The following is a 27,383-nucleotide window of genomic DNA, read 5'->3' as shown; positions in this document are numbered from 1 at the left end:
TGTAACAAGCAAAGATAACATGACTTTGAGGTTGATTAAAAAAAAATAAATTTTTTGGTAAAAGGGACAAGTATTTCCAATACTTGTCTTGAAAATGATACATTATTCAAATGAGAATGAAGTGTTAAGAATTAATTCTAAGCTATTAATTTCCTTTTACTCCTGGGATTTTTGCCCATAGATATTACCAGTGAAAAGGACAATGTAAATATGCTTATTCTTAGCAGTGCAGTCTTTTTCCTGAAGCAGATAAGCAGGGGTTTAGGGGACAAAATAATGATATACTCTTTGGTCTTGTGTTGTGTGTTTCATTTCTTTGTGTGTGTGTATTATCCTGTTATATAATAATTGATTATTTTACAGGTCACTAATGAGATAGTTAGGCAGCTGATGGAACAGAATGGACTGTATAACCTGGAAAAGCCTGGTGAATTTACCAACATTGTGGATATTCAGTTTTTGGCTGCCATGATCCACCCTGGGGGAGGTCGCAATGACATTCCACAGAGGCTCAAGAGACAATTTTCTGTGTTCAACTGTACTCTACCTTCTAATTCTTCCATCGACAAAATATTTGGTAAAGCAAAATTAGCTTTGTGTCCATCCCATTTTTGAAAATGGTAGTTGATTTAAAAAAAAAAATTCTATTATTTATAAACTCTATAATGAAAATGGAGGCTTCACTTCTTTCTACCCTCCACTCTCTCCCCGCCCCATTCTCCCTCCCCAACCCTGATTTGCTTACCAGCAAATTTTCCTCAGTAATCACTCCCCGCCTGCAACTTCATCAATCTGCCAGTCTGTAACTTTTTCAGGTCCAGTCATATCTCTGAATGTATTGGTGTGCTGTTAGGAAGAATGGCACGAATGGTCTTCCTAGTTTTAGTGATCAGTGCTTATATTTTCACAAATAACAAGATCATGTTGGTCTCAGAAAATATATTAGCTATTCAAAGACTGTGGAAGCTATTTTGGTAGACAGAAAAACATTCTTAACAGACAGGCAATTAAGAACAGAATACCCTGTGAACTGGTGGCTGAATAGTGTTAAGACCATGTGAATCAAATTTTGAACAAAGAATGGAAAGCCATTTCAACAAATAAGGAAAGGGTTTAGGGATTAAAAAAAACACACACAAAAAAACCCCAGAAATTTAAGAAGACCATAGCTCTTTGTGTTGCTCTGGTATGTCTCAGAAAAATTTTTATTTGGCTATCATTTATTTTCACAGGTGTAATTGGAGAAGGTCACTATTGTAGTGACCGGGGATTTTCAGAAGATGTGAAGAAAACGGCAGCCAGATTAGTTCCACTGACACGCAAACTGTGGCAGATTACTAAACTGAAAATGTTGCCCACACCAGCCAAGTTCCATTATATCTTCAACCTCCGAGATCTCTCGAGGATTTGGCAAGGAATGCTGAACACTACATCAGAAGTGATCAATGAACCAAAGGTAAGTGTGTAAGTGCCACACACCAGGGTTGGGTTTTTTTTTTTACATGTAGTGTACAGTTAGTGTAGCAAAGAGGATGAAGAGTCTAACTTCTTGGCATTTGAGTTTGCTTTAGAGAAATAGCATTTCTGATAAAAAAGTTTTTCAGAGCTCTTTTGAGGCAAAAGATATTTTAGTCCAGTTTTTGCAGTGCCAACAGAAATGGCAACTTTGTTTCAGGAATAAACTGCAACTTGCTTATTTTGTCAGAAAATGGGTTGTTTCTGTCTGCTTGTTTTATTACTGAGAAATGCAAGTTTGTGTGAAAGAAGTGAGGAAATTCTGAGAAGCAGTGAACTTATTTTAACCCAGTGATATATATATTGATTAAAAAAACAAATTCTGCCTTTCTCTTCACTCTGTCTTGAGGCTTTCAGTCATTGCTATTATCTGTCCAACAAATGATCTCTGGCTTACAGTTTAAAAAGAAATAGTAGTAATGAGACAAAATGGGGGGAGGGGGGTTGTAATATACCTTTCTTCTCAAAAAGCTCAATACTTTAAGCATCATCGCCCTTTAAATTGTTTTAAGGAAAAGTCATTTAGTCTTTTGAGCACTGAAATATGAAGTGCTAGAAAATCAATGTTTATGGTGGCCATGGAAACTTTGTTATATCTTTGGGTTATATAATCACTTCATGTTTAATGCACTTCTCTGCTTGTTGAATAAGCTCCTAAATACTACTGAATCTAAAGTTTAGATTTTAGAATATTTCTGAAGCTAAAAAATTACAGCACTGAAATGATTATATAGTCTCAAACTCACATCTTTTGAAATATAACAATTGCTCAAAATCTGATTGCATAAATTTATAAAATTTATGTATTAGTTCCAAGACTTGATATGCTGAGTGCCATTTTCACAAAGTGCTGCAGCCTCAAACAAGAGGTCTTTAAGGAGTACCTGGATTTCCTTCTACTGCTGTGTAGTGATAGTGTAAAAAACAGTGCTGCTAGGATTAAGAACATGGCAGGTTTTCCTTCTCCATCTTAATACTAAACTGAAGGACTTTAAAGGTGTATTGCATTTGGAAAAGGGATAATAAAAGTACTTACTTTTTTTTTTTTTCCTAATTACTTTGGATATAGTATTGGGACTGTCATCTGTGTTTGGCAGGACATTATTCATGCCACGCTGCTGTTATTTCCCCCCACCTGCTACTTAATGACCAGTTAAAGTGGTTTATTAGTATATAAACATATGTTAACAGATATGGATGTCATTTTAGGGCTAGGGAAATAAAATCTTAATTTGGTAAATATGCTCTGTTTGAGAACGCTAGATTAAGGCTTCTTGCACACTTAATGTAAGCTTAAAATGCTATTGGGCAGGATCAGAAGCTTAAGGTCTCTCTCCTGAATAACCCCCCAGATACTACTGTTTCTTTTCTAGTGTTAATATGATCTTAAACTAAATAAAAGTATGGCTTTTAAATTGGCATAGCTTTGTTGCAAGACTAATCTGACTGAAATGCTGCTTTTTTCTTTTTCTTTTTTTTTTTTTTAATGTAGGTACTGGTAAAACTGTGGAAGCATGAATGTAAGTGTGTTATTGCTGATCGTTTCACGACCTCGGAAGATGTGAACTGGTTTGATGCAACCCTGGCAAAACTTGTTGAGGAGGAATTTGAAGAAACAAAAGCTGGGCTGGATCTTGAAGTTAATGCATTCTTTGTTGACTTCCTAAGGAATGCACCTGAAAGAACTGGTAAAGGTGGACTCTGATAATAAAGAATAGGGAAACTGATATTAAAATAAGTGCTGATAGAAATATGTCTTTAAAATGCATATTAAGTTTATGCATCTGTCCAGCAACTTTGAAAGTATTCTGTGCTACCAGCTGTGGAACATTTTTATAGTTATGGGATTTTTAAGTGCATATTTATATCCTGGCTATCTGCATTGGAGGGCCATGCTTCCGTTTCCATCAGTGTGGTAGGTAGACCAAACTGCCAAAAATGAGCATGAGTCTTATTATTCTGAAATGATGAAAGAAGTGTGGTACGAATGATGTGAAGTGATGGGGTTGCAGTACTGTATAAAGGGATAGCACTGTAGCTACAATCTCCTAGAAACCTGGTTAAAAGAATACTGTCTCTGGGCTAATTCAGTTCTTAGGAAATACCTGGTAGATTATTTTGTTACAAATTAGTGTTATTTCAAAAATCTCATGACTACTAGCAAATTATTGAATTATCCATATGGTTTATAACAATGTCTTTGTGTAACACTATTCACTGACCTGCTACATGAAGACGGTTCTTTGGGTTTGGGGGAAGGTCATTATTTAAACCATTGGATTATTCAATTATCTGTGTTCATATCACTGTAATGATGCATAGTGGAGGCAATAAATGGTTGGTGTGAGTGGTCAAATGCCATTTAAGTCTTTTCTCAGATAATTGAAATAGAAGGCATTGACAAAAGGAGACTAAAGGATAGAAGTAAAAAGCAAACTGCTCTGAGAAAGTAGTCAAATCCTTAAATAACTTGCTAAACTGCAGCAATGTAGAGAGGACTGAAATATAAGTCAGAATACGTACTGAGAGAGTGAAGAGTGACTTTTAATGCAAAACTTTGAACGCAGAGTAGAAACCATTATGTTGATCTGAAAAATGAATGCAAAAAGAACCAAAATAACTTGTTTCCAGGGGACAGTTTAAATACACCTGCCCTGTAATGTGCCTTTTAGCATGAAACTTCATCTAAATACAAAGCAGGAGACCCTAATTTAGAAAAAGTCTTTATTTAAAAGTATTGCTTAATAATAAACCTTTATGTTTTGTCCTCAGTATGTTAGAGCCTTGAGAACACTTTCCAGTTTTGGCTCACTTCATGAAACAAATGTATGCCCTTTCATGGTGAATAGACTTTTTTGCTGTAATTATTCATTTTACTGTATTTCACTACTACAATGATTTAGTCAACATAGACTCTTTTTCATTTACACAAAAGATAATTTGGAATTCTAAACTGCAATATTTATTTACTTTCTTTTGCTAATGTTACTTTTGCTTCTAGCATCAAAGTTAATTTCAGTTTTTTATTGTTCAAATTTCAGATGTTCAAATTCCTTAGGTTTTGTTGGTTTTGTCTTTGGGAATGAAGCAGTGGAACTTACAGTTCCTTGTAGGCAGGGTATAGGCAGCACTCATATATGCATCTAATATATAATATTATGCATAATAAACCTGGTTCTTAGTGCTTAAAGAGGCTTCTAATTACCTTCATTTACTTATCTTTGCATTGAGACTTCATCAGTCATTTAAACTGCTAAGCTTTTGTTACTTGCTTTTTGCTCTAGGTGAAAAATCAGAGGAAGGTAATTTAGATATTCCCAAAGTCTATGAACCAATTTACTCCTTTCATCATCTTCGGAATCGTTTAAATATGTTTCTACAAACATACAATGAGAACGTCCGTGGCACAGGAATGGACATGGTTTTCTTTGAGGATGCCATGATTCATTTAGTCAAGGTATAGTCTTACTGGATTGCCATTTATTGTTGGTTTTGTTGCCGTTGTTCACTTTCCTTCAGTGCATATGAGTGGAGGTATGCATGAATGAAGGTAAGTTACTTCTAAAACTGAAGCAAGTAATTTACTGCTTGCAAGTGTTTTATCTGTTGCTCTGTGACTAGGTATTAAAACTCAAGTTTTCAAAAAAATCACCAGATGGAACTATTCTTCTATATCTACCTCTTATGTCTGGTGTGATCATGTTCCTAGCTTTGCTCAGCCTATTTCAACCTTTCTTCTTGTTACTTCTGATGGAGCCCTTTCTCTCTTAGGAGTAAGGCAAACAAAATTCAGGTTAGGACAGAATTGGTTAGTTATGGAGTATGCACAGCAGAGTAGTAATAAATGTAGTTCTAGCTTCCTTTGTACATTCACATTATGCTCACTTCTTTTAAAATTCCTTTGAATATGAGTTGGAGCTGACCATAATGTTTAGCACAGCACAGCTTGATAGAAGATACAAAGATGTAGGGCTTTTTTTTTTTAAAAAAAAAAAATAAAAACCCTGTTGTTTTTGGTTGCAAAGTGAGGTCATCTGAATTTCTTATCCTAAATTATTAAGAACTGGATGGTGGATTGTACCATACTAACAAAGAATATGATAAATATACATTTAATTAGAATTTAATTATAGTGGACAGACACTGCATCTGTAGTTTTCAAAATTTTGGTTTGTATTTTTGTAATTTCACAAAATTAATGCCTTTCTTTTAAGGTCTTCCCTGCAAAATGGGTGGTGCTCTGCTGTGGATTTCTTTAGGAAAATTTTAAATAATAGTCACACTCACTAACAATGCTCTGGTTTATTCCTAGTAAAAAAATCTACCTAAATTCAGGACCTAGCAAAAAAAAAAAAAAAGTTTTTCCCTGAAGAGATACCTGCCGTCAGGAATCTCTTCTTTGGGTAACTAGATGCTAAATACTTGAAATGTTATCTTAACTTTCACTTGGATAAAATGAATACATAGTGCTTCTCTGATCCTAGATTCTTGAAAGCAGCATTTACAACTGTTCAGGTCTGAGCTTTATGCATTAGCTAGACTTGAGACAGCTTTTAAGAGGAAGCTGGGTAAGTACAGTTAAGGTAATACCTAATCTGAGCTGATATAGGATAAATTGAATGAGTTAAAGATGAAGAATACCTTAAGCAGGAAACAAAGCTTCCAATTTACAGCTTGTGTGCCTCTGCCTGGAAAAGATCTTGTAGCCATAATTTAGGTAACTGGAAACATTCCAAGGGTGGTATGCAAATCTATTTTTTCTTTCTCTGATTAAATACTAAGTATGCTTATAGCAAACCTTTAAACTTGATGTTATCTCTGCTTATATAGCATTAACCTATGGAAATATAAGTATATTGCACTCAGTGCATAAAACACATGGGTTTTAAACTGCAGGAAAGTGTCATGACTATTTTTAATAACCTGGAAAGTATGTTAGAGTAATGGCAAGTAAATAAGTGTCCCAGGCTATTTAACATGCCTTGGGCAACTTGTTGTTCTGTTCACAGTGCAAGGGCCTGGAGAGATGAGTCTTACTAAAGTTGTCCAAAGGGTATGGTATTAAATAAATTATAATTTCCTTCCCAATTTCCATAATATGTCATGCTATGATAGCATGTCACCAGCAAATCACAGCTGAGATTTGCTTGTGCTCTGTGGAAGTGTGAGGTGCCATTCTACTGATATTTGAAAGTTAAAAATGATGGAACCAAGTGGTTGCGATGTTATTGCAAGATTCATAGAAAAATCTATATCATTAATCATGATATAGAAGCCCTTAAACCTTAAAATTTTCATTTTTTTCCCTGTGTTTCTAATGGAACTTTATTACTATAGTAGCATGGTATTTTTGGATGTTTAACTTTTATACATTGTAGCAACAAATGACTGTGGCTTTACACAGATTTCTCGGGTGATCCGCACTCCTCGTGGAAATGCACTTTTAGTTGGAGTTGGTGGCTCAGGAAAGCAGAGCTTGACAAGACTGGCATCTTTCATAGCTGGCTATGATACATTCCAGATAATGTTAACAAAGTGAGTATTAATTAAAATTTAAGTAAATAAGTACGTTGAACTTATTTAAGTAAAATACATGTTTGAACTCTTCCTATAAATAAAACTGGCTCACAGTCCCTCACAGTGGGACACAGTGGCTCACAGTGGGAGAGAAAACAAGCTTAATACAGGTTGAACACCGCAGCCTAGTGTGGAAAGACATGAAAATCCTTTGAAACTTAATAAATATTCTTTATTTTCAACCATAAGTCTCAGCTTTTATCGTAATTGGAGTAGTAAACTGTTTCATGTGTTTCGCAGAATGAGAAGGAATATTGGCAGTGTCAAGTTATAACTACACTGTGTCTTTACAGAGTACACAAAACCATACTGAAATTATTTGTAGGTGGTATCTGTCCATAATACCTTCATGAGTTGTAATATTTGAAATAATGCCTCTGTGAGGAGGTAGAATCTTCATCTCTGCCCATTAATTTGGTATTTATCTGTATATGTCAGGATTTTGGCAGTGTTTTAGAAGTATAGCTTGCCTTATTTCATGATATTCAACCCAGTGTGGGAATAACTCAGAAAAGAAATACTAAAAAATATATAAATCCTCCTCTGAATATTTTAGAATGAGTGCCTCTCAGTGTCACTGTAGGACAAATTAATGATCAGAAAATGTTTCTGGCACACTAATAAAATGTCATAGAGAAGCTAAATTATTTTAATTCTTTTGCAGCTGTGTTGGCTGCAGAAGAAATTTTAGATTCACATATGGGAATGCCTTTTGATGAGGATCTCATCAGAGGATCTATCTGAAATTGGAATGACTTCAGGAGAGATTACAGTAACAAACAAGTACAGACAAAAAAGCAGTAACAAATTGCTGGATATCATTCACAAAGAATTATAAAGCCACTAGAGGCTGAAATATTGAATTAAGAAAGAGGTGTGCTGCTTCCCTCTTAAAAGGTTTCCTTGACACCAGAAGGTAATAATAAGGCCTATCTCAAGCCTATCGGGGGGGGGGGGGGGGGCGCGGGGGGAAAGAAAGAACCCCCCACCCCCCCGCCCCCGAAAAGATCTGGGGAATCCTTACACCTGAAATCTTGTAAACCTGATATGTGGATCAGGTGGGGAAAAAAAATAAAACAGTGAAGAATAGACTGACTGAAGATCTGAGTACTCATAATTTTAAAAAAGTCTCATCAAAGATTTTGATAAAACATCACCCTGTCTTATAAATCCCTAAGAGTTCTCCAAGTGGGTCAACAAGCAAGTGTAGAAGTGTGATGTGATTGAAAAAAATATACTTTTCTAACCTAAAAGCGCATCTAATAATTTGTGCCAAAATACCTCTGGGAAAAATTTTGAATCCTTCTTGTACAGAATTGTTTAGCCTTTGTTAATCCAGAATTTCTTTTACTGAGAGTTCTTAAAGATAATAATTTTGGGGCTTTAGATGGTTTAATTTAGTTCACAAAGTAGGTCATAGTCATATAACCTGGTATATATAATCAAATATTTTTTTCAGGTTGGTATTTTTGTCTAATGTTGAGTAATTAACTGAATAACTTTTCCAATCATCATCTTCCCCAGCAGCTGAAACAAAAGGGCATACATTGTTTATGTTTTTTCTGTGTTCATTTCTAATTTTAGTGGTGTCTTTGCTTTTGAAGCATCTTATCTATAAACACAACATATAGAACCTTATTTTGGTGATTATCTTTTCTGAAATGTGAAAAGTTATCTATTAATCACGAAGAAAAAAAAGTCATAAAACAAATGTATTTATTTCCAGAGCTCCTCCCTAGTAATGAGGTGCTATTGTACAGTTTCTGTTTTTTCACATTGTTATGGGTACATAAGAAACTGTTATTAAATTTTCATGCAGCCACTTTCCTGTTTCAATTACCATTTGGCATCCAAAAAACTTCAGCTTTTATTGCACTCCTGTATCCAGCTGGAGTGAACATTCTAGTGTAACCTTGTACACTGGGTTTGTGTGACAAGGTTTTGGTAGCAGGGGAGTTACGAGGATAGCTTCTGTGAGAAACTCTTAGAAGCTTCCTCTGTGTCCAGTAGGGCCAATGCCAACTGGCTGCAAGACAGACCCACTGCTAGACAAGGCCAAGTCCATCAATGATAGTGGTAGTGCCTCTGGCATAACAGTGTTAAGGAGAGGAAAAAGCTGCTGTGCCATGGCATCCAGAAGAGAGGAGTAAGAATATGTGAAAGAAACAACTTGGCAGGCACCAAGGTCAACCCACTATACCTTGTCGTATAATTTTTATGATTCTTAATCTCTTCGTTTACTGCTGCTCTCTTTTCTTTTTGTAAAACTGTGAGTGCCGCCACTGGTCATGTCTTTCACCAGCAGTGCCAACTAGTTTGAGTTTTTTAATTCGTTAGTAAAGTCTAAAATATCTTATTGCACCCAACCCATGGCAAAACCCTGTGATACAACACCTGTTTGCTCTTAAATAAGTAACAAGATGAGTTCAGGTTTGTTTGGTTGGGTTTTGTTGGTTTGTTTCGTCTGGGTTTTTTTTGTGGGTTTGGGTGCAGGGTTGTGTGGGTATTACTGTTTTTAATTATTTACGGGGTTTTTTTTATTGATGTGGGAGGTGAAAAAGAGAGCAGGAAAAAGAACAGATCAGGTATATATAATGTGAAATTTTGAAATGAGCTATCTATTCGTGGCTTTTGACATCTTTTCACCTTGAATTCCAATAGATTGTTTTTAATTAAATTTATTTGTTCTTTTAAGCAGAAGCCCTTTCAAAAATGGAATGAATATAAGTACAACTGTCTTTTTTTTGTAGATCATACAACACTTCAAACTTAATGGAAGATCTGAAACTCTTGTACAGAACAGCAGGACTGCAAGGCAAAGGCATCTGTTTTCTTTTTACAGACAATGAGATCAAAGAAGAGTCTTTCTTGGAATACCTGAACAATGTTTTATCATCAGGAGAGGTAGGATGCTGTCTCATGATTGTTTTTCTGCTTTTTAAATTTTATAATTCTGAAGTAAATAATTTATTTGAATATTCTTTTAGATGTCAATGGGTGTGCTTTCACAAACTAAAACTCAAGCAATTTTATCATTACACTATTATAAAAAATGGAAACAATCCATTATACCAGGTTGGAGGCAGACCAAGTTAGTGTAAAATTAAGGATAAGCATCATCATTCCATGCACAGAAATTCTCTTAAGTCAAACCCTTTTAAATGTGTTGACAAGCTGCCAGGGGCATGAAAATAGCTTAAAAAAATCCTCCGAGCCTTGGGGAACTTAAATGAAGTTTAACAAAATTGTCTGTAAAATTAAATATCTCATTTGTGTAGTTAGTTTTTGTATGGAAAATATGTCCAGAATGGATGGGATGGCTTTCATATTTTTGCTTTTTTTTGTTGGGGTTTTTTTTTTTTTTTGGGTTTTTTCCTTCCTCTTTCTGTCTAATTACTTTTTTTTTTATTTCAGGGGTGTGTTTAAAAGTAATTTCTACTAGTTATTAGAATATTAAGAGAAGAAAGCAAAGCTGTTGGACATGGATTCTTTGGGTTTTTGCATTGGAGAGTGGGTTTCACAGCAAGTTATAATTCAGTGTGTTTAATCAAATAATCTCAGCAAAAGTTCTGTTTTAAAGGAGTGGTGTGGGTCCTAATAATTCCAGTATCTGAAATGTCCCTGCCTGAAATGCTATGTATTAGTGAGTCTTATGCTGTATACTCTTTTTTGGACCATCTCACAAAGTGTGAAAAAAATCTTGTTTTCTCTCAAAGGTATCAAACTTGTTTGCACGTGATGAACTAGATGAGATCACTAGTGACCTCATACCTACCTTCAAAAAAGAACACCCACGTAGACCACCAACCAGTGAGGTTCTGTATGACTACTTCATGACTAGAGTCCGTCAGAACCTTCATGTGGTTCTTTGCTTTTCACCAGTAGGTGAAAAATTCCGAAACAGGGCCCTGAAGTTCCCTGCTCTCATTTCTGGATGCACTATAGATTGGTTCAGCCGATGGCCTAAGGATGCTCTAGTAGCAGGTAGGTGTAGATTTTTGTCTTTGAATTTTGTCAGCACACTGGAAGAAGAAACTCTCTTGGCTCTACATTTTGATAGCATTGAAATATTCAAAGAAAAGTTCTCCTTGGAGGTGATATAAAGTCATTAGTAAAGAAGGCAAAATACTACAAAGAGATTACCAGTGACTGTGCCTGTGACCAGGCATGCAGAGGAAGGCTGCGATTTCCCAGTCCCTGGTAGCTAGGTTGAGACATGGAAGACAAGTTCAGTGGGAAAAAAGCAATTGCACTCTTTGGAGGTGAAAGAATACTGGATCCTTGGCTATGCTGTCTACCTAGAAGTGTGGAGTAATGTCATGAATCTGATGGTGGAGACTGGATAAACCCAGGTTTTAAGCATCTGGGTGAAATACATGCTGACATTCTTTATATTGCCTTGGTCATAAGCTAACTGTTTTTCCTGAATGTTTACTTACATTTATGTTTGGGTTTTTTTTCTTTCCTAAAGTATCTGAACATTTCCTGTCATCATTTGATATGGACTGCACTGCTGATACAAAGAGGGAAATTGTGCAGTGTATGGGCTCATTCCAGGATGAAGTGGCAGAGAAGTGTTCTGATTACTTTCAAAGATACAGACGTTCTACACATGTGACTCCTAAATCATACCTGTCCTTTATTCAGGGATATAAAACCACATACAGAGAAAAGCATGCTGAAGTGCAGACATTAGCAAACAGGTAAGCTGCTCAGTTTGCTACTGTCTTTCTGATCTTTCTTCCTCAGGTAGGTATATTCTGATAGACTTCATTTCAATTGATGGCTTGTCTGTTTGCACAGCAAAAGGATTATTATTGATTTAAATCATTAAAATAACATAAAGGTGTAACTTGTTCAAGTATAGTTGCTCTTGGCGCATAAGTTAAATATCTGTCTTTGGAAGGGGAAAAATGGTAGTGTAAATTGATAGGAAAAAGGTGAATATAAATTATTCCCATGTATTTTTAAGGAGAAAAAGAAAACATCTACATGTGATGTCATAATATATTCACAATAGCATTTAATTTACCAGAGAGCAGCTTTTTTTTTCATAGAATCACAGGGATTGGAAGGGACCTCAAGAGATCATCGGGTCCAACCCCCTGCCAAAGCAGCTCCCTAGCTCATATTGCACAGATAGGCGTCCAGACGGGTCTTGATCATCTCCAGAGAAGGCAACTCCACCACTTCCCTGGTCAGCCTGTCCCAGGGCTCTGTCGTCCTCACCATGTAAAAGTTCTTCCGCATGTTGGTGCGGAACTTCCTGTGCTCCAACTTGCAGCCATTGCCCCTTGTCCTGTCCCCACAGACCACTGAAAGGGGCTGGCCAATCCCCCCTGCATTCCATACTTAAGATATTGATAAACATTAGTAAGGTCCCCCCTTAGTCTTCGTTTCTCTGGGCTGAACAGTCCCAGCTCACTCAGCCTTTCCTCACAGGGGAGATGCTCCAGGCCCTTGATCATCTTTGTAGCCCTTCTCTGGACTCTCTCCAGGAGATCCCTGTCCTTTTTATACCAGGGAGCCCAGAACTGGACACAATACTCCAGGTGGGACCTGAGTACCTGGGCAGAGTAGAGGGGGAAGATCACCTCCTTAGACCTGCTGGCCACACTCCTCTTGATGCACCCCAGGATCCCATTGGCTCTCTTAGCCACCAGGGCACACTGCTGGCTCATGGCCAACCTGTCATCAACCAGGACCCCCAGGTCCTTCTCTACAGAGCTTTTTTTTTCCTGCTAAATTGTTATATCCTTATATGAACATGCAAGAAATACACTTGGTGTTTTTGGGTATGTTATTATAGACCCTAATTTAGGCTGCTAAGATTTTTACTTGTAGATTATTAATGTGGTTTTGTTCTCCTTTTCAAGTACTTTTTTAAACTAATGATGTGTATTTGCAGATTTACCTTCATGTCAAGAATACTCAAACAGAATGTAAAATTAACAATTAGTTTATCAATTGGTATCACCCTTAAGAAAAACTGTCTTCTCAATTTTAAAGGATTGGCACAAAGACCTGGAAGCCTTTAAGAAAGACTCAAACTAGATTATTTCAATTTAAAACATTATTTGGCTTCAAGGACAAATTGAGTTTAGAAACCTGTAGTTACATCATGGGTGATGACTTGTAAAACAGAGAGGTCTGGTCCTGTTTTCTGCCTTCTGACACCTCAAATGTACCAAATTAGTTTGTGCATGTCAATTTGTTTCACTTAACCTTAGTTATATAGTCTGAATTCCTTTGGCAGGTGTTACTCGTTATATGTCTTCTTGTCTTTGTTTAGCTATCCAACTACTGTTTATCCTTTGCCTCTGTAGAGGCCACTTAACCTTGTCTAGAAAGTCCCCAGAGAGGTCTTACTTTCTGATAGACAAAAAGCACTCTTGAAGGTTTGGTTTGTTTTTAATTTGTTTAATTTACAATTTTAATGTTGAATGACAAAATGTTATCTCAATTATTTCTGTTACTCTATTTTGGTTGGTTTTAATTTCAAGATTTTGTTTGTATTAGCTTTTTCAATATCTTTTCAAACAAGAAATAGTGATTAGAGGGGTTTTTTTTAGGATTCTAGTGATCAGAAAATGCTTTCTGCTGCACAGAACTCAGTCCTTTGAGAATTAGGTTAGAACTCAACAGGGAAGGTGATGTATATGGAACCAGCCTATAGGGTTTTTATGCAATGATAAAAACATTGTGTTTAAGTTAGAAGTGGGTAAAATTTCAAGCCAGAGACTCTTTTCATGTGGTACTTTATCATTCACTTTCTTGATTCTGAAGACATCTGTCACGTGTTTTATTTTTGGTGTGAAACATCTTTTGCTAGTGTTCATACTGATTGATGTGATTCATTCTATTGATGGAATAATTTGGAAAGTGGAGTATAAATTACATAGGGAATCACACGCTGCTTATTTTACTTTTAAACTTCAGAATGAATACTGGGTTGGAAAAATTGAAAGAGGCATCTGAGTCAGTGGCTGCTCTAAGCAGAGAGCTTGAGGTAAAAGAAAAGGAACTTCAAATTGCCAACGAAAAAGCTGACATGGTATGTATAGTATTCAAAATGTATGCTGGTTTTTTTATTATTCTATTATGAAAAGATTAGTCAAGTAAAAGAAAGTTAAATGTTGCAAAAAAAGGGCTCTTGGAAACAGTGAAAGAAGTCATCTTGTTTGACTCTCTTGGTTCTGAAATTTAACAGATAAAATTTTACAACAAATATTAATACATTCTTCAAACTCGATGTTTTCTTTAATATTTGGTACGTGTTTTTTTCTCACATTCTAGGTATTGAAAGAGGTTACTGTAAAAGCACAGGCTGCTGAGAAGGTGAAGGGTGAAGTTCAGAAAGTGAAAGACAAAGCTCAAGCTATTGTAGACAGTATTTCAGTTGATAAAGCCATTGCTGAAGAGAAGTTGGAAGCTGCTAAGCCTGCGCTGCAAGAGGCGGAAGCAGCCTTACAGGTTAGTACTTGGACCTTGTATAGCATCATTTTACTGCTAAGGAGATGGGCTCATGAGTTGACAGAAAATGTATGCAAATTATCATATGTATTCTGAGGCTTTTTTAGATTCAGTTTGTTTTCCTTTTTCTATCTGAGTACAAAACCCAACCCAGGCAGTTTTTTAGGAAGGGGTGAGTTCTAACTTTCATTTGAAAACTATGGGTGATAGATGATGTGGTGCAGGTTGATATTAGACCAATAACTAAGTGCCTTCCTTGTAAATAACAGATCTAATTCCATCCAAATCTAAATCTCTTGCTTTAAGTTTTTATTAAAAAAAGTGCATTTTGAATAAGTTTGCTGATTCACTCTTTTCTGCCTTCTTAAAATTTTTTTTTCTAATGATTTCTGGCATTACCCAGATTTCTAATGTTTGCCATGGTACTTCATGTCTGCTAGCATTCTCTTTTTGTAAAGCTTTTTTAATAGAGAACCAACACTCTACCCATATCTTTACAAGACACATCATTATTGCTGAAAAAAGATTAGTTTTTTGTTGATCTTGCATAGTATTAATTATTTTTTAAATATCTGTTCAGCTGTCTCTATGGGAATGTCTGTGAAGGCATTTTTGTCATCAGCAACACTAGTGGGATCTGAAGTAAACCTAACACTACAGGCTAGGAGGGAGCTGGCATCTCAAGAAAAGAATGAAGGAAAAACCTGAAGGATGGATAAACCTTTGTTGTTGCTTCAAATAAAAGTCTTCAAAATCTAGGATAATTAAGTTTTTTTGTGGATCTTCTGAACTATGACTTCTCTTTGAGGGAGAGGTGCTTAACAATGTCTGACTGACATGATTCTTGGAGGGTAGAGGGGGGAGTGTCTTAATGAAGGCTGGTAATGTGACAGCTGATAAGAGAGCAGGTCTGGATTATAAAAGAAAGGTAAAAACAAAACCCAACACCCAAACCAAAAAGCCCCAGAGGTGGGAAACATTCTGACAAGTACATAAACAGTGCTGTGAACTGGGCAGTGTCTGAGGTACAAGCACACCAGTGTTCTGTCCTGCATCTTATTACAGCTTACTTTCAGGTTTTGGATAAAGTCACCAAAACAGAGAAGTACTGCTGCTCTTGAAATTTTTGGATTCTAATAAATGAAAATCTAATTTTAAGGAAAAGCTACACTAGCATTATTGTGAGACTTCACAATGGGGAAGAGTCTTCACAATTAATCTTGAAATTATTGCAATTGCTGTAATAAATTGCTTTGCCTGTGCCTAAAGGGGAATATAGAACTATCATAAAAGTAAGACTATCAGCATACATATCTATATTCTTAGCATGCATGTATTCATTCATTCATTCATTCAGAAACTCCTTTAAGCAAGAAAGTTCTCTGTATGAGTCTGTATAGCACTGGCATTTTTCAAAAAATGAATGTCACAGTCATTATAGATTTTCAAATTTCCAGCTAGCTGTTCCTATAATGGAATTTTGCTTGCAGTGTAGACAAATGTCTACTAAAATATTTGATAAATATAAAAATCACTTCCCAGATTAAAAAAAGTTTTAAAATCTATGTTGGTGATTTCACTCCATTTTAAACATATTTTGGGACTGCTAAGTGCTATACTAAGAGACAGGTACTTATAGAACAGCTTATAATCATTTTTAAACATATGGGAAAATTAATTTTTTAAGCTTTGAGAAAGAATTGTCAAAATTCAATAAAACTTAAGTTCACTTTGCCCTGCACAAACCCCAGCACATTAAATGCTTGACTCGAAAGTAAGTAAGTAAATAAATAAAAATTAAATGCACCTCTTTTGCCACAATTTGGATGGTAGCAAAGAAGGCTGAGATGAATTTCTTAAAGGTTACTGAGAAACAGCTGTTAAAGTTTCCACACAGATACCTGGAAAAACCGCTTAATTATCAGTTGCACACTGAACCCAACAAGCAGCAAAATATCAAAGGGAAATAAAAGGCAGGCAGAAGGGAAGGTGGTCAGGGTAATCTACAATATTTTACAATCCTTTTCTTTATGTATGAACACCAGTAATTAAAATCTTCCTTTGTGAATTCCCAGTGAGGCATGTGCTAGGTTGGAAGAAAGATGTCGTAACACCTACAGAAACCTGTTGCTTACTGTTTGGCTCTGTCATGTACTCTGCTCAGAAGCAATTATCGTTGTCCAGTGGTTTTCTGCTCTGTACGTGGTTGCAGTATCCCATATTGCTCAAACTAGTGTTTCTCTAAGGAGACACCTTCTGATAGACCTTTCTGGTTCATGTTTTACAATAGAGTTATGAGTTATAGTAGTAGATTTGCACCACAGACTTATTTGGTCTTACTTAATAGGGCCTAAGTTTTCATACATTACTATAATTTACTTGTTTTTCTTGCAGCCTTACTTCTAAAACAGGAACATTCCCAGTAAGATTAATCACAAGGTGCAAATCTATATATGTTCTCACTGGCCTTCTCACTGGTTTCCTTAATTCACCTTCATTTGTCAAGTATCATCAGAAAGTATTTTCCTTTCTAGAATCAGTAGGTTTGCATTAAAAAAAAAGGGTAAAATTTCTAGATTTTTCTGGTTTACCCCTTTGTTTTGTCAAAAATTTGCATAGTAGCTTAAGCTTTTAGGTGCTGCTGTGGACATGGCTGAGCTGAGGTTTCCTAGTAGTTGCTTAGAAGTTGATAGTGAAAATCTGTTTGGAGGATCTGTCTAGCTACATGCTTTTCAGAGGTAAAATTATTTTCAATCTAAAATAATAATTTTTTCTTCTGCAATGGATTAATGCTGCTGGTGAGCTTGTGCTCTGTGTCTTATTAAATAAAGAATATGAGTAAGTGATTCACCCTTAAAAAAAAAAAATGTATTTATTTCATAGACAATAAAGCCTGCAGATATTGCCACTGTCCGTACACTGGGTCGACCTCCTCACCTCATTATGCGTATCATGGACTGTGTGCTGCTACTTTTCCAGCGAAAAGTCAACAATGTGAAAATTGATCAGGAAAAATGCTGTACCATCCCATCATGGCAAGAATCTTTGAAACTGATGACAGCAGGGAACTTCTTACAGAACCTACAGGTTCTTATACTACATTCTTTTTAATATTTTTTTACATTGAGAAAATAAGGGGAAGTGGTTTCTGTGGTGTTCGTAGGTGAACAAATGTGCAAATGCAATCAGAAACACAGTAGATCTGAAGTATGTCACAACGAAATAAACTTCAGTCCTTCTGGCAAAGTCAGGTCATAAATCATAGTTTTGCCTAAGTGTATGCTGTAACGTTACTTTCAATGACAAATGATTCGGAGCTTTAGGCATTTAGATTGAATAGCCGTCACTTATCTGTTTCATTAAAGCTAATAGAAACCATCTTTTTCTGCTACCTAACTTTTTATTAATTTTAAGCATTGCAACTTGTGTAGTGGTTTGCAAAAGAATAGTTAATTACTAAGATACACAAAATCAGATTTATGCATTTTGAGTTTACTTTATTTGTTTCTGGTCTAGTGGGAAATCATAGATTGCAGGCTTGACCAACTTTTTGTGGTTGGTAGTGCCATGGATGCCATTTATGCAGTATTCACATTGCATCTACTTGTAAAGATTTTTAATTTACTGTAGGGTTTCAACATTTCAGTGCTTGTGCATAAATAAGCATATTTGTGCTTCAGGCAGGAGCTATTTTTCAGGTTCATCAGTGGTGGACTTTCATTATATCTTGTAAATATATCCTTGAAGAACACCAAACTTATATAGACTGTTTGACCATCAAAATAAATTTGAGGGAGAAAATTGAGAGTTTTAAGGAATGAAAAATGGAAGAAGTGGTTTGTTTTGGTTTTGTTTTTTTTAGAAAATAGAGGGTAAAATAAAAAAGACATTACACTAATGAGATAAGGTAATTTAAGGAGAAGATAGCTGGCTTGCTCTTGGAAAGTACTGTCATGTAGAATGTATGTTTATGAACAAGAACTAAACTTTTCCTTTTCTTTTAAGAAAGTTACTTATTCAGTCTTAAGGAAAATAGAATTTCAAGGAGGATATCAGTGATATTTTATATTAACAATTAGCTGTGTAATGGTAATAGTATAAGATAGCAAACAAATGAAGGCAAACATTTCCATTTTGTAAGTATATAGAGCAGACTGGAATGACTTTGTAAAACTCTCAAAGATGCACGAGACAGAGAACTTCATATTAACTGACGGTAAATAATGTTTATTTTGTTGGTAGAGTTCTGTGTCTACTGAAATATGTATGTGTGTAGTCTACATATATTACATAAATTATGCATATTGCACTTTTTTAAAAAGCAATTTCCGAAGGACACAATTAACGAAGAAGTGGTAGAACTTTTGAGCCCTTATTTTGAAATGGTGGATTACAACATTGAGACAGCTAAGAGAGTGTGTGGGAATGTTGCTGGCCTTTGCTCATGGACCAAAGCTATGGCTGTATTTTTTTCCATAAACAAAGAAGTATTACCTTTAAAGGTAAGTCTGTTAATCAGTGGAAAGCATGCAAACACCCTTTTCTCACTCTCCTCCCCACCTGTGTACACTTGAGGTTTTCATGGAAACAGTGGCTGCCTTACTCCAACTTGTGTGTGCCTCTGTAAGACTTTATTATCTTGACAAAAGTAACTCTATCAAAAAAAAAACCCTAAATCTGTTACTACTTGTACATTGTCAAAATTATGAAAGATATTGTGCAGTTTTATTCCTCTGGGCCCCTGCTGAATGGGTTTGAAACAGCTGTCATCTAGTTTAATTCACTATTGAAATTGCTTTACCTTAATTAAGAATTAAGTGGGAAAGAAATTGAGATATGCTTCTTTTAATGTTCTGAATCTCAGTTCATAAGAAGAATGTACAGAAACTATGTTCATAAGTGATACATGGAGAAAACCAGGCCTAAATAGTTGTCAAAAGGTGAGAATGAAAGTCAGGAAGAAGATGGTCAAACATAATTTTAACACAGAATAGCTGACATTTATAATAGCAATGACCAAATGGGAAGCAAGGTTTGTATTTGTCTTCCATTAGATAAAGCATATTGGTTGGAGAAAACCAATAGGCTTCTAGTGGACCCAGTCTTTTTTGCAGGCCAGATCAGACTAACTTTTGTGTCAGATGGAGTATGGTTGGTATTTCTAGAAGTTTTTCTAATTTTTTTTCTAATTGATGTTAGACCAATTTTTTAACTTGCAGCTACCTGCAATAAGATGTTAGCTCGTGGCAAAATTTAAATATAAGGTTTTAATGAATGATGAAATCTCTACTGAGAAGCTTTGATTTTAAAATGTAGCACAGTAAAACTCTTTCAGATCCATTGTAGCAAATCCTTTGAAATGTTATTGTATGTATGAATACACTTTTATATTTGTATGCTTCGTAGGCTAATTTAGCAGTCCAGGAGAATCGCCTAACCAGTGCTATGCTGGATCTGCAGAAAGCTGAAGAAGAACTGGGAGCCAAACAAGAAGAATTAGATATTGTGCAGGCAGAATATGAAAAAGCAATGAGAGAAAAACAGGTGAACTGGTTTTTACAGAAAAGAAGTTGCTACCCTTCCATTAAGGAAAACTTCATGGATTCTCCCATTGTTGCCATTTTCCTTGCAAAGTATCAACTTCATGGATAGAGGATAGCAGATTCATACTATTTGGATAGTGCCTCTTTGGATCCCACCTCTCCTTCCACTACTAATCCTCTCCCAGCCTCCCTCCTTACCTCCTCAAAAACGATTTTATTTGTATTAATTGTTTAGTGCCTACTATTGTAACATCAAATTTCATTAATGTATATTATCTGTCCATAATTTATTTGAAATTCAGGGTGCAATTTTCCAGAGTTAATAGGGATTAGGCATTTTGCATATCATTTAATATGCATGCCAACAGGAAAGTTAAGAGCAGAAATATTAAAAGGTTGAATCCCATCTATACCAGATGTTAATAGTTTGTCCTGATATATTTTTTCCATCTCGCCTTTCCTTCTTTTTTTTGAGAATATATTGTTAAGCTGCTGTTTAACCACTGCTTTAATTAGATGTAGAGATTTTTCTGGCCTATCAGATACATGACTGTAAACCGTATTTCTTGGTGTACTGTTTTCTCTAGACTTTGCTTGAAGATGCTGAGCGTTGCCGTCATAAAATGCAGACTGCCTCAAGTCTTATAAGTGGATTAGCAGGTGAAAAAGAAAGGTGGACAGAGCAGAGTAAAGAATTTGCTCTGCAAACCAAGAGGCTAGTGGGTAAGCTTTTGTCCACACCTTTGAACTTGGAAGTTAGTCACTTGAGTTGTTATGGTTAATGAAACTAAAAAATAAGAAATTTCAAACTTTTTCTTTTTAGCTTTCCTTCCCTATTGCATAAATGAGGGTAATTGTCATTAATTCTCTTGCTAAAGTACTGCTAGGTAAAAAAAAAATACAACATGAGACTAAAGTTCATATTTAAACCAATAAAAAATACAGTAACTTTATATATTGTGCATGGACTTCAACTTGATGTGTACAACATGCAGCACATACTTGGGACACTCATTTTTTAACTTGACTGATGTTTATAGGCAACTGTCGAAAAAGAGTGGTACGTTAACAAGTGCCAGTAAAATGTCTGTAACTGAGAAAACATATAGAAGAGAAGAAGACAAAATATTCAGGCACTGACATTTATATTTGGAAATCAGTATTTTTAAATGCAGTTACTAATGTTCAAAAGCTTTTCTTTCTTAGTTAATTTTTATTTCATAAATATGCACTTGGAAACTAGAGTACTTTGTAGTAAAGGATTATTTTATTTTTTAGACCAAGTAAATGAAATTTATCTTGTCTTTTACTGTGATCTGAAATTTCATCTCTGACTTTTACCTGGAAATGATGTAAAATGATATTGTTGCATAGGTTGTATTATGGTATATAGGTTGTACTTTTTTTGCTGGCATGTTTATGTGGGTTATTAACTTTCTAAAAATACAAGATATCTCCACACACTCATTGTTTTTTAATAGAGAACTTGAAAAAGTCTAAAAAATACTAGTATTCACTATAAAATTACAGTATCTTCTCCAGTTTGATTCCTGCATTCTTATTTCAGAGGTACAAAAAGCCCCAAAACTATGTTGTAACATAGGGGGAAAGTTTTGAAGCTGACCAGATTAAAATTTGTCACATTTAATACCTCCATAATGATGTCTCTTACTTTTAAAAAAATATTATTAGTAATAATTGTAATTGATTTGTTCTTAATTAGTACCTCACCCAAAATACTGTTTAAGCCTGTTCTTACCATTGTGCAAGGAAATGATGGAATTGGAAGTTTATGTATAAGTTTATTCTGCTTGTGCAGGATCTGGTGCTTGGAATGGTGTTATGTGTGCATGTGTTGGGTTGATGTTGACTGGCTGCCAGACGCCCATCTCCTGATTTCTACAGTTGCATTGTAAAAATATAGCAAACGTGGCATCTATGGGAATGGAGCGTTGTCTTGCTATGTTATGAGCCATGTGTCAAAGCATGCTCTTCAGTCACCAGCTAAACTTTGAAACAACTAGGGAAGAAAGTAGCTCATTTATGAATAGAATTGGCAAAGTTGTATGTTCTGCTGTCTTTTTTTTTTTCTTTTTAAGGTGATGTACTCTTGGCTACAGCTTTTCTGTCCTATTCTGGTCCTTTCAACCAAGAGTTCCGCAGTCTGCTATTAAATGACTGGCAAAAGGAAATGAAAAGCCGGAAAATCCCCTTTAGTAACAATCTGAACCTCATAGAAATGTTGACTGATGCTCCAACTATCAGTGAATGGAACCTTCAAGGATTGCCAAATGATGACTTATCCATACAGAACGGAATCATTGTCACTAAAGCATCTCGTTATCCTTTATTAATCGATCCACAGGCACAGGGTAAAATCTGGATTAAAAATAAGGAAGGCAGAAATGAACTTCAGGTAATAGGAATGCTGGTGCTTTAATAATCACTAGAAACTCTTATCTCACAAGAAACATTACAATTCAGTGTTTCAAATAATACTTAGCAAATGTCCTTTTACATAAAAATGCCTAGTCTGGATATAAAGGACAGCTCATACATTTTGGTAGATTTGAGATTTGGCTACATATGAAAATGTACATTTGAAGCTTATTAGTACAAGTGACTCTATATTTTAATAAATTTATTTTAATGAAAATGAGCTTTTGGAAAATAGGCTGGATGGGTGATGTCTGAGAAGGGCTGATGTATATTTGCAGACTATTATAAGTATAGGAAAAAAAACCTCGAGTGATTAACACAGGTTCACATAAATGTTTAAAAATGAGGATTCATAGCATGATAGTTTTATCATCTTTTAATAAAAAATATGATTATTGATAATTTGTGTCGTCTTAGCATGAATGTCAAGTGCTAAATATTCTGCAAATATACAATGAAGACAGTATTGCAACAATATACAATCTGAAGCAAGATAAAATAACTCAGTGTAAATGTGAAAATATGAGAAAGAACATCCTTTCTTGCTACAATTATGATTACACCAGTAAACTAGCATTTAAAGAAGATGTAATTGAAAAAAGATAAAGATGAATTTCAAAGATGGTAATAGAGTGGCTCTGAGATTATTACTAGAAAACTTTCCTTCATGTTGATTTTTATCTCAGTGAGGAACTCTTTAAATTGTTGCCTAGTTAGTTATGTTTGAAAATTATTACGATACTTTGGTTGTGGAGTTATAAACAAACTAAGCTTTATGTTCTCTGTGTACATGTTGGAAATTAATCACAATTGTACTGAGGACTATTTTTTTTAAGCAAAGACTATTTAATGGCTTCTTAGAATCCTAATCTTGGAATTGACCGTGAAGGTGATAAAGGTTCTTGAGAATTTCTGGTCTAGTTGCACTTGTAGGATATCAAAACTGCTCAAGTGCTGCTTTGGTTCTACTTTTTTAGTTGAAAAATAGAAGTTGTAATTCAGTAAGATCTGAGAATATGGTAATTCTACCTTTTCTTGTGGTCAAAATCATTGTCTTACTCCTAATCTAACCATCGGATCACTACTTTGGTCAGTAATTTAAATAAAATGATATAATTTATAAATGTAAAACAAACAAAAAGCTTGATAACTGGGCATACTATAATATATAGGTCCATGATTGTATTTTTAGATCACTTCTTTGAATCACAAATATTTTAGAAATCACTTAGAAGACAGCCTTTCTTTGGGAAGACCTCTTTTGATAGAAGATGTTGGAGAAGAGCTTGACCCAGCACTTGATAATGTTTTGGAAAGAAACTTCATTAAGACAGGTTTAGCCAACAAGGTAAAAATAAAACAAATGAGCAAACAAGTAGAAACAGCTCCCCCATGTACCTTGCTCTCAGCAAAATAATGTCTAAGAAATATATGACTATAAAAGATGAAATGCATATTTAAATGTGATTAATGCTAATACCTAAGAAACGTAGAATTTAAGATCACAAATAGTTAATATATTTAATCCATAGAGTACCTTATCTCCTTATCTCTTTGCTTATGTCAGTTTCTAAAAAATGAAATAGTCGGTGAATGAGTAATTTAGTGTTTCATAGATATTCTCAACAAATGCATTGCATCAGAAGTATAATTTAAAGATGGATTTTTGTACCTTTGAACCAAAAAAGAGACGTTTTGTTTGTACACGGTATATCTAAAAGAGTATGCACTGGTCCTTGATATCTCAAAACTTTTTTAAAAATATTTTTCTTAAGGTTAAGGTTGGTGATAAGGAAGTAGATGTTATGAATGGCTTCAGACTTTACATTACTACAAAACTGCCAAATCCAGGTTACTCTCCTGAAATTAGTGCTCGCACCTCCATTATTGACTTTACTGTGACCATGAAAGGTCTTGAAAATCAACTCTTGGGCAGAGTCATTCTCACAGAGAAACAGGTAAAAGAATTAATTTTATCTTTTTCTTGACTATACTTTTACCTGCAGAAGGTATTACTTTCACTTTAATTTATTACTCTCTATTCCCATATTTCAGGGTAACTTTCTGGCTCTCTTTATTGTGCTTATTCATAATATAACCTATTTATGGTGGTTTAAAACCTGGCACAGAAGAAATTGACTTATTTAAGTGGAAGTTTCTATTTGTCTTCATTATTGCAGCCATACCATACTCATTTTTTTCCTGCCTCAATTAAGTTATAACCTTATGAGAGTGGCCTATGAAATGGAAAAGGGTCTGGAATAAAACCTGATGTTCTTCTCTGCACACACTGTAGAGTTTATGGCAACATAACTTGGTGCAAAAGATTCAGACTTAGTTTCTTCCTTGCTCTAAGGGATAATGGGCTAGCTACTCACTCTAATGCTGCAGATGTATTTACTTGAGGAAGGACAAGTTCAGGATGAGAATCCTAATGAAAATGTCATCAACAGTTCTGTAGGGAGGTTGGTTGGTATCTTTTGAAGCACTGGAGACCTAATCCGTGTAACAGGGATTATAGTCAGGCCATATCAAAGTCAAATGAGGCACTATGCACCTATTTACTAAGAGTTTGGCATTAGATCTGGTTTACCTTCACTAGAGAAGAATGTGTTTGTTTCCTTATGTTCTGGTTTAAGTCCCCACCCCTGGTGGAATGGGTGAGAGAATTGGAAGGGTAAAAGTGAGGCAACTCATAGCTTGAGATAAGGACAGTTTAATTATGGCTAATAACAACAACAATAATAGGAAAATGTGCTGCTCTGTGGGTCAGTGGGAGAACTCCTGTCTGTCATCTGGGAGAGTGGGGTTCAGTTTCCGATGGGAGTCACTGCTCTGGTGGCACTGATTTATTGACCCATCTGAATGCCTATCTGTGCAATATGAGCTGGGGAACCTGCTTTGGCAGGAGGGTTGGACCCGATGATCTCTTGAGGTTCCTTCCAACCTCTATGATTCTATGAAAATAACAAGAGAAAGAAAACCCAAGGAAAACATGTAATACAAATGAAAATATTTTATCACAACCTGCCAATGCTGCGTAGTGATTGTTTCCCACCCCTCCTAGCCCATTCCACTCCTCCCAATTTATAGGCTGAGCATGATATCATATGGTATGGAATATCCCTTTGACCATTTAGGGTCAGCTTCCCTGGCTGTGTCCCCTCCCAGCTTCATGTGCACCTGAATCCTTCTCACTGGCAGGGCATGAGAAACAGAAGACTTATTGTAAGCTCTGCTTTGCAACAACTGAAACATCAGTGTGTTATCAACATTATTCATATAACGTTGATTATATATAAAGATTATTCTTAACCTAAATCCAAAACACAGCACTAAACCATGTTCTGGGAAGAAAATTAACTATCCCAGCTGAAATCAGGATACCTTATTGTGGCATCTGTTGAGGTTCTCCTGCCCTCCTACTCCACCTCCCCCCGGGCCTAGGACATGCTTTCCTGAATGGCCTCACATCTTGTTAACATCAAGTAGTTGCATTTCATTCCTGATCAGTCTGTGGATCTCATAAGAGAAATCATATTCTATGAAGGTTTATATTCTGTCACACAGCTTCATTGCACCATCAGCTTTGCTTCAAACTGTGACAGCTTGTCAACCCAGTATGTAATAGAATTATCACTGTCTGTCTGAAACACACTCTGATGTGTATAGTCACAAAGCCTTATGCTAAACTTCACTTTTGGGCCCAGCAATACAGTACATTCCTCAAAATGACAGTAATTTTATTGGCAAATTCCTCCAGACATCACTGTTGCTGTGCATCTTCTTGGAAGACACAGAAAAGATACGAACTTAAATTTGCTGAGGTACAGAGCAATAGACTGAGAAGTAAGGGATTCAAGTTAGAACAGGGGAAACTGTGATTAGATATTAGGAAGAAAAAAAATTACATTGAGAGTGGTCAAAGCCAGGAAAAAATTGTCCAGAGATGATGTGGCATCTCCGTTCTTTGCAGGGTTCAAGACTCATGGCCCTGATCAACTGACTTATTTAGACCTGCTTTGAGCAGGGGGTTGGATTAACTAATCTTTGGAGGTACTTTCCAAACTAAAATTATTCTATTATTCTATGGTATCTTTGCCACTAACTGGGAACATCTAATGGGGGGACATGCTGTGTTCTCTAGACCAGCTTCCCAGACTGGTCTACTCACTACTGCTTTGTAGTAGTACATAGTTTTTACAGATAAATGACAAGAGGGCCACCTGACAACAGGGGGACTTTCATAGAATATACTTATTGCTGTTTGTTTTGCTTGGCCTCTGTTTTTGCATCGTGTGATTCAAGGTTTCCTGAAGAGACAATTTGTACATATACTACCGTTCAAATCTCTTTTTTCCTATGATGGTTAATTATGTACATTGGTTTTTTTTTTCCTCTTAAGTGACTGGTTTCTTCCTACCGTCTTGTAGCCTTTGGTAGGGAGGTGATGGGATTGTTTAACTCAGAAACAGTTTGCCAAATTATTGGTGCCATATGACTGCTTAGTGATATTCAGTGCTAGAATGTATGTGTGTAACTTCTGCTCCCCAAAAGAAAGTATTTCTCTGAAATTAGTGTTCTTCAAGGTTTGTATGTACATTTATATCCTCCTTGCCATTTCACTGTCTCTATTAGAATTCTGCATTTAGATTGAATGATATTTAGACACTCAGTGAGGAAAAGGAGGATTTGCAGCACATCATTTTTAAGATTCTGCAAACTCTTACTTTCTGCTCCTGTGTTGTCTGGTATGCCCATTGGTAGAATCTGTGTGACATGTCAAAGAATCAACTGCTTCCAGATGAAAATACTGGTACTGATTTCTTCTTTTCC

The 27,383-nt window shown here is 35.6% G+C and overlaps 1 protein-coding gene across 1 annotated transcript in view; it reads left to right on the top strand.

Annotated features, from left to right (window-relative positions):
• DNAH5 (dynein axonemal heavy chain 5) overlaps positions 1 to 27,383 on the top strand; it is a gene marked incomplete at both ends in the record, with an annotated part of 131,271 nt that overhangs the window by 82,496 nt on the left and 21,392 nt on the right. The window contains 17 exons of the mRNA XM_084260383.1: positions 364 to 577; positions 1,233 to 1,456; positions 3,008 to 3,203; positions 4,800 to 4,972; positions 6,920 to 7,050; positions 9,843 to 9,996; positions 10,809 to 11,076; positions 11,564 to 11,795; positions 14,032 to 14,146; positions 14,389 to 14,565; positions 17,449 to 17,652; positions 18,888 to 19,067; positions 19,972 to 20,109; positions 20,696 to 20,831; positions 22,208 to 22,524; positions 23,740 to 23,895; positions 24,323 to 24,505. Of these exons, the coding sequence (XP_084116509.1) occupies positions 364 to 577; positions 1,233 to 1,456; positions 3,008 to 3,203; positions 4,800 to 4,972; positions 6,920 to 7,050; positions 9,843 to 9,996; positions 10,809 to 11,076; positions 11,564 to 11,795; positions 14,032 to 14,146; positions 14,389 to 14,565; positions 17,449 to 17,652; positions 18,888 to 19,067; positions 19,972 to 20,109; positions 20,696 to 20,831; positions 22,208 to 22,524; positions 23,740 to 23,895; positions 24,323 to 24,505 (3,198 nt within the window). The remainder of the gene's footprint in view (positions 1 to 363; positions 578 to 1,232; positions 1,457 to 3,007; positions 3,204 to 4,799; positions 4,973 to 6,919; positions 7,051 to 9,842; positions 9,997 to 10,808; positions 11,077 to 11,563; positions 11,796 to 14,031; positions 14,147 to 14,388; positions 14,566 to 17,448; positions 17,653 to 18,887; positions 19,068 to 19,971; positions 20,110 to 20,695; positions 20,832 to 22,207; positions 22,525 to 23,739; positions 23,896 to 24,322; positions 24,506 to 27,383) is intronic.

The sequence above is a fragment of the Gallinula chloropus genome (genome assembly GCF_964237585.1).
Source record: "Gallinula chloropus genome assembly, chromosome: 2".
NCBI classification, from domain to species: domain Eukaryota; kingdom Metazoa; phylum Chordata; class Aves; order Gruiformes; family Rallidae; genus Gallinula; species Gallinula chloropus.
The sequence above is the reverse complement of the archived record's forward strand: the minus strand, read 5'-3'. Positions and strand labels throughout refer to the sequence as shown.